This window comes from Eurypyga helias, unplaced genomic scaffold, assembly GCF_000690775.1.
Source record: "Eurypyga helias isolate BGI_N326 unplaced genomic scaffold, ASM69077v1 scaffold48487, whole genome shotgun sequence".
Lineage (NCBI taxonomy): Eukaryota > Metazoa > Chordata > Aves > Eurypygiformes > Eurypygidae > Eurypyga > Eurypyga helias.
Window position 1 is genome coordinate 22368 of NW_010260715.1, and position 7667 is coordinate 30034.

The following is a 7667-nucleotide window of genomic DNA, read 5'->3' on the forward strand; positions in this document are numbered from 1 at the left end:
AAGCTGTAGGCTGGGAGACCTTGGGACAGGCACCTATTCCCCCAGGACAAAGGATGCTGCTGTTTGCTGTATTCCTTTTTGAGCCTAATCTGGGAATTTGTTGGCTTCCAGGTGTTTGTGGGTTCAGCTGACACAACTTTCCTAAAGCACAATGTTGACCTCAAGTCCGGCCTGATATGATTTCTGCCCAGAGAAGAAAATATTCACTGTTACTGAGGAAAGCAGCCTTTCTGATGGAGTGGCCGATTGTGTGTGGATGACCGTGTGTCTCAGCACTGGCCAGAATCAGGGATTCACTGAGAGGTACTTTTGATGCATACCTAAAATATCAGGTTGGAGCATCATGCAGGGAACCTGAATGCCAAGGGACAGCACTCTGTGTTGGGGACAGCATGCTTAGAGGTAGATGGGTAAATCCATGAGGATAAGAGGGCAGACAAGGAAGCTCTGTGGGGCTCAGCTGCTCCGCTTCTTGGGATGAGGAATGCCTGCACCCCATAAGCCTCGTGAGCATCGCTCTGGGTTTGTCTCCATCACATTGCTGTGAGCAGAGACCTTTCCAGCTCAGTGCCTGTGCCTCAGAGAGCTCTGGCACTCCGGAGATATCACTGTCCAGCCATGCATCCTCATTAAAAAGTGTGAGATTAAATAATGAAGGGACTTCTGACCTGAGAGAGGAGGAGAGCCCATGCTGGGCTATTTTTCGGAGGAGGGATGCTGCACATGGGCACGAGGCAGGACCCCTCCATGCGTCTGATGATGCCCTGCTGAGCCGCGTGCTGGAGGACCGCTGGGCTCGTGTTATTGGCATGTGCCATTTCCCAAGGGTTTTGCAGACATTAACAAATTAAGTCTCACGGCCTCGCTGCAATTCTCATTAGCGTCATCCTAACAACTCTCCATGTTAAATAGCCTCAAAACAAAGTTTCCAGCATTGTAAATATCCCTCCCTAGGAATCGCTGCCTGAATCAGCCAGGGCTTAAATGGACCCCAAGGATGAGGGCTGGCACTAAGCTCCATTTACCAAGCAGCAGACATAAGACAATTAGTTTCATCTCTACCTCTTATTCTAAGCCCCCTCCTCGAGCTGGAAGTGGTTCTCACATGTGCCAGCCCCATCCCAAATTAGAGAGCTACTCAGGGATGACAGGATGGACGCGTGGAGGCACTGGAGTTTTTGCAAATCTGAAGTCAGACACGTTGTACTCCCCTGTCCCAGGATGATGAGCACTAAGGTGCACTAAATCCTGCTTGGATTCATGCTAGTAAATCCCTACTGAGCAAAGCCCAATCCTGGCAGAAAGCAGCACCCACTGCTTGAGGGTGGCAGTGACTGCAGAGTATCTCCACCAGCAAAGCCATGGCAGAAATTCTCCCCCTCTCTGCCCTCTCCCCCGGGCTCAGGAGGTTCCAGCAGTGGGTGGCAAAGGCCATGAGCTGGGCACGAGGAGGCTCTGGGACCTGCCTGCTGCCCTGGGTTGTCCCACCAGCCAGTCCGTGCATCACACAAGGGCCCTGCAGTGCTTGGCTGGTGTTTCTGTGGGTCAGTGCCTACATGGTTCCATCAGGGGATGTGAGTAAGAAGAAAACAAAATGCTATTTATCACAGTCTAACATGGCCAAGGACAACCACCTTGCTGAGCAGTGATGAAACCTTCAGGGAGCAAAGCACATGAGTGATGACCACATTTCTTGTCTGCTCCATGCCCAGGTAAGAGACACATAGGCATTCCCATTTCCACTGGCAGCCTTGTTCTCCCTCGTCTTTCTGTCTCCATTTCTTGGGCTGGGGATGCTCTGGGGATGGTCCTTGCAGGGATGTGGTGGCCTGGATTCAGCCATGTACTAAATCAGCCAGTGGCAAGTTGTAATTTTTTAAGAAGGATTTTTTAACGCTGCTGTTAATGGGAGCTGGGTGGCAGGCAGCCATGCATCAGCACCAGGCCTCCGAGGCCATCCATCACCCTCATGGAGCAATTACCCTCATGGGCAATTGCTTGGTGCCTGCTCTGGTCTTCTTTCAATCACGGGAAAATGAACTCTGCAGCATCCCTGAGCTGGGGAGGACTTTTCTCCTTGTCCCTGCGAGCTCCTTTCCTCTCCCTCAGCCACCTTTCCTCCCCCAAAACCTGTCACTGAACCAGACCTGTCACTGCTGAAGTGACATCCAAGTCACGTCTTGAATATAGGCTAAAAGCCAGTTTTGGCACAAACACATCTCGGGCCTGAGCAGTTGGATGCAAAACCTTGTACAGGTGTTGAGTAGGGGTGAGCTGCCCATCCAGGTCTGCTGAGCCAGCCCTGGCCATGGCCACGTCCCCAGAAGCTCCTCGTGGCCGGTGGCCTCCCTTAAAGTGCTCAGTGGGACATCTAGGAGTGCTGGGAGATGGAGGATGGCGGAGTCCTGAGCACATTGTGGCCATGCTGCACTGGTGACACGGTCTCCGTGGAGAGTCACTACCTCCAGTTGTCACCCCAGGGCAGGGGATGGCAGAGGGGGGTGGCATAGAGGACAAAGGTCTTGGTGTCCCCTGCCATGGCAGAGAATGGGCAGTGCAGGAGCAGGGGCTGGGCAGATGTCTCTCTGCCCGTTCCTCCTCAAGCCCAGTGCAATATACATTTATTTTTTCTATTTTTAGCTCCCATCTTCTACCTGCCTCTACTGTCACCCTGCAAAGAGGCTCCTGCAGCAGCCAGCCCAGAGCTGTGATGCAGCCTCAGCACATCCCACCACACCCCATAAAGGAGCCCAGCAGCTGCAGATGAGCCCAGAGACATCCCCCTACACCCTCTTCCAGGCATCCCTGCTGCTGGAGTGCCCTGGGGAGGACTAGGGTGGGCTGGGGACACAGGACACTCACCTGTGTGGTTGGTGACTGGCGGCAGGCTCTCGCAGTACTGCTCTTGGATGGAGGCTGCAACTGGGCTATCCCAGAGGAGAAACGCCTGCACAGGGAGAGAGCAGACCACAAGCAGAGTTATATGTGCAATATGCCGCTTCCCCAGCACCCAGTCCCTCCCCGGACACGGCAGCGGGTGGGTCATATCTGAGTTTGTCCATATCATGGTGGATGCCACCCTCAAAGCTACACGTACCCATTGGCTGGATGAGTTTCCCAGCCCAGAGGAGCTGGCCTTACCCAGCCTGGGGCTGTGGGACTGATGGTCTCCACTGATCCTCTCCTGTCCCAAACAGCCCCTTCAGCAAACCATACTACAGCCCTGCACAGCCCCTGCCAGAGTGCAGAGCCTCTGCTATTTAGCAATTTAATCAACACTTTTAGCTTTAGCATCTTTGCATCCTGAGAGCAGACAGGGGAAACATGATGAGCCTGACACCACGCGCAGATTTTCAATACCTTATTAAAATCACAGCCTTGTAAGCTGTCAGTGGGAAGATGTTAATACACGTCCGTAAGGAGATCTGATCCACAGTCAACCAGGTCTGGCTAAAGCAATTTTCAGGAGAAAGGCTTTTCAACAAACACTGACATTCCCATTGCATTGGGAAGCATTGACCAGGATCTATCCCATCCTTTCTCCAGAGCAGCTCCCAGGTGGCTCGGCAGCTCTGCTGCAAGAGACTCTGCACAGGGAGCGATTTTGGAAAAGCTGCTACTGAATTATTGTACCTTGGCAGGAGTTTGGGGAAACTCAAACCAAGGAAGGCAATTGCAAGTGGAAGGTGGCAGAGGGATGGTGCTGTTAGACCCAGGGCTCACCAGGGAGGCAGATGGGGGAAGGAGGGGACCTGCTGTTTTGCAAAACAGATTTCAACCACAGCAGCTGCCCACCTTCTCCTCCGGCTCAGAGGCGGATGACACAGTGACACAGGCTGATCCCCTCTACTCAGGAGACGAATGCCAGTGGTGGATGAAGCCGAACTCCACTTCTCTCACGCCAAGCTTGCGCTGCAAGGACTGAGCAAATTTCTTGGAGGAAAGCTCACTCCCACTGATTGAACAGCAGAGCCGTGCGCCGAAATACAAGCACATACAGATCCCTTGGGAAACTCAAACCTGAGCCTGGAGGCAGGAAAGGCTGCAGCCTCCTCTGCTTGTAAGCAAGCTTCCAGCTCCCCAGGGCAGTGGGCTAGGACACAGTCCTGTGCTGAAAACCCACCTCTGCCTTCCCCACCAGCCAGGCTGGTCCCTAGTGCCTGATCGCCCTTCCCCAGTGCCATTTACCTTCAAAACTGCTCTGGGTAGGGAGAAGATGGTCCTCCTCTTGCCCTTCAGCCATATAAACACTGGCTGCTCTTGCTGGAACACCCAGCAATCCCCTGCACCTTACCAAAGCATTAGCAGGATTTATTCAGACACAGAGACAAGCTCAGCACCCACTTGCTCTTTTCCAAACAACTATTTACTGTCTTGGGAAGCTGGTTTTGACAGCAAGAGAGATGTCAGGCAGACGTATAAATGGAGCTGAGAATAGCTTCCATGTTATGACTGCTCCAGATGGCACAAGGGATCCAGCAGGAAAACCCTGCCCAGAGCAGGGGTGCTGCAGGGAGCTCCTGTTGGGCTGGTCCTGCAGGATCCAAGCACCTCCTGGGTCTCTTTGCCAAAAGCTGAGACCACCCAAACTCCAGAGATGGGGTAAGCGAGATGTAGTGGGGTCAGGTCCCCTCTGTGTTGATGCCCACAGCTGGTGCCCACCAGACCTGGTGGCTTTCTGCAGGGATAGCTGGGATAAAAGGGTTCCTCCCAAAAGGGGCCAGGATGGCTTCCCTACCTGAACAGGCTCTCAAGTGTTAATTGGATACATTTCTCCTGATTGCAGCCTGCTCCAGCATGGCAGTACCCGTTCTCCTTCCAGACACAGGGAGAGGTCTTGGCACTGAGCAGTAACATGGACCAAGCTACAGCTAGAGGGGAGTATGGATGGAGTGCACTCTCTGGCTCTTTGCAGGCTTTGTAAATGAGCTCAAACAGCGACAGAAGGAAGAAAGAAAGAAAGGAAAAAAAAAAAAAGGTCCCCCAAAACACAACAAACCTTAACAGCTTTTTTACCAGGCTCTGAGTCTCGTCTCACTGCCATGTGGCCGATGCTCTTGACAGAGGCAGAGGTTTTTTCCCCACCCCCGTCAGCCCCAGCTCCAGGGGGATAAGCTCGGGAAGGTGGCAGCTGCAAGTGGATTTGCACAAGCCATGAGGATCCTGATGGGGTATCCTGACGGTCGGGCTCTCATCTGTTTTGCCCTTTGTGGGTTACTTTAACCCCTCCCCAGGCTTTGCAGACCAAGTAGGTCACAGCTCTGTCCTTGAAGAGCTTCGCGTGCCACAGCATCACTGCCATAAGATGCCACATGGCACCCAGCAGGTCCCAGCCTGGCCAGCCTGGAGCCAAGCACACCTCAGCAGCCCCGAAACAGCGGTGGGTCATGCGTGGGCCAGAGAAGGGCCGTGTCCGTCTGCCCTCCCAGCCCTGCTCTGACACAAGCTACAGCAAATCATGCTTTGCAGTGAAGAACACCTCCGTGACCTCTCTCACACAGCCAAAATCCTGGAGAGCTTCAGCTGAGTGGGAAAGAAACGCAGTCTGCTTTTCTGGAAGCAGCAGCTTTGCACAGAGGTCCCAGTCAACCCAGGGAGTTGCTCCCATGGGGTCCACGGTTCTGCTGGGAGCTGCATGAGCCCCATGAGGCCCCACTCCAGCAGCAGCTTCTCCTCTGTCAGAAGCCACCGATGGCTCCACTGCCATTGTCTCAGCATCCACCAGCTCCCCTCCAGGCTCTGCTAAGGTCTCTGTTTTACACACGGGGAGGCGTCACTGCAGACGCTGATGGTGCTGGGTTAACCTCAGACCTCACGGAGCAGCAAGCTCCTTCCTTTTGCTCCCTCCTTTCCTGCAGCAGGATCAGGTGGCCCCCATCCTCCTCGCTGCATGGCTCAGACATCAAAACCTGATGCCGGTGCAGTGTTTACTGCCTCCCACACAGGGCAAACACCAGCTGCAGTCAGTATCCCACCACCCACCATGCCAAAGCTGACCCAGAAGGGAAACTGAGGCACAGAGTACCACTTGCCTAAGGTCGCTCAGGCTGTGCTGCATCATGTAGGACAGGCTGCTCCGTTCTGGACCTACTAGCCATGTCCTGATGCAACACCACTGAGTTTTTCGGAGCCATTCCTTGTGCCCATGAGGGGCACAGGGTGGCAGGTCCCCTGGGCCAGGAGATGCAGCACAGAGGGCTGAGACAGTGTCAACTCTTTGGCATGAGGAGGATGGGGGTCTCGCTGCTAGTGTGGGTGTGAGCAGCAAAATCACACACACAGAGCGTCGGTCTCTGTAACCTGCCGCTGACCTAGCGGCAAAATTCAATTAATAACAATTAGGAATTAATGTCCCCCTGCAGTGCTTTCCCTCTCCAAAGCAATCCACAGATATTAATTAATATATTCACATCCGAGTCAAACATCAACCCTCCGCACTGTGCTACCCAGAGACAGGCTTGTCCCCGCTTGATATCTTATTGCCTCAAACAAGATCAGATCTGCGTGGCAGGAAGGGCTGACAGCTCTGAGCAGCGAGATAGATGGCTCATAGCCTAATTAGCAAACTACGATGGGCCTTGGGTTTTCCACTGCCAACAGGGCTGTAATTGGAGAGCGGAGCGATTAGCAGGATGAAGCAGTGTGAACCACTGGCTTTGCACAAAGCTGGAGAGGTCAGCGGCAATGATGGATGGTGATGACCACTGAGACCTCACTGGGAGGGGGGGCAACAGCAGCCACCCTGAAGTCATCCTTGCTGTAGGGACCTTTCTCACCCATCAGTTCTGGTCCCTGGCTTGGTTGGGCTTGCTGCTCTCTGCAACACTTGGTGTGGAAGAAGAAAGACCTCCTGGGACACATGGACAGGGAAGGGCCAGGCACAGACTCTGCCCAGGACTTTGCTGAGGTTCCCTGGGGTGTTAGGCTGGGATCAAGGCTGCTCTTGGCCCTGAGCCTGCAGAAAAAGGTGCCAGACTTCGGGTGTTAAATACAACGAATGTTAAAACAGCTGGATGCCAACCTCGGATGGCAGAGCAACATCAGCAGCACAGGGAGGACACGGAGCAGCATGTCTTGCCAACACTGCAGCCATAGGCTGGAGGTGACCCTGAAAACCCTGACCAAAAGTACTGCCCCTCAAACATGCTTGGAGGTGGTCAGGGTGCCTCCAGCCGCTGCTGCCCAGCCCTCCCCATCCCCTGCTTTCACTCCACTGCGTAGGGGGTCCCTTTGTCCTCCGACTTCTGGGCACCAACTTCTGCAGCCAGTGAGCTTCTTACCCCCTCCACCTTGAGGGCTTTCCCTTGGATAAATCCCGTCCCCACTCCAAGCCACAAATTAAACCCCCAGGGAGCATCTGGTCCATGAAGAACCCCCTTTACACCCCCTGCCTTAACCCTGACAGTGACCAGCTTTGCCACCCGCTGAGCTCAGGGTTTCTCCCAATTGCTCCTTCACTTGCTTTCGTGCAAAGACACATCAGAAGCCCTGCTAGTGTCAAGGCATCAAGGCAAAGTGCAGGCAGCAGAACGAGGCTCAAAGCAAGAACCAGAGGGGGATTTTCCATGGCTGATGTTCCTCAGGGGGAGAGCAGGCAGTGAGAACGCCTCCATCTGGCATTAAAATCTGTGAATTTATGAATTTAGCCATATTAGAGGGCCAGCCTG

At 53.9% G+C, this 7667-nt stretch overlaps 1 protein-coding gene across 2 annotated transcripts in view; it reads right to left on the reverse strand.

The window, feature by feature from the left end:
• The window catches only part of LOC104512215 (corticotropin-releasing factor receptor 1), a 23087-nt gene extending 16016 nt beyond the window's left edge, over positions 1-7071 (reverse strand). Inside the window, exons 1-2 of one of the 2 annotated variants that reach the window (XM_010155108.1) lie at positions 7032-7071; positions 2863-2946 (exon numbers count right to left, since the gene is read on the reverse strand). In XM_010155108.1, coding sequence (XP_010153410.1) covers positions 2863-2946; positions 7032-7071 — 124 coding nt within the window. Of the gene's footprint in view, positions 1-2862; positions 2958-7031 lie in introns of those variants that run through there. The other variant, XM_010155109.1, reaches the window with a different exon arrangement.
• Positions 7072-7667: the final 596 nt, after the last annotated feature.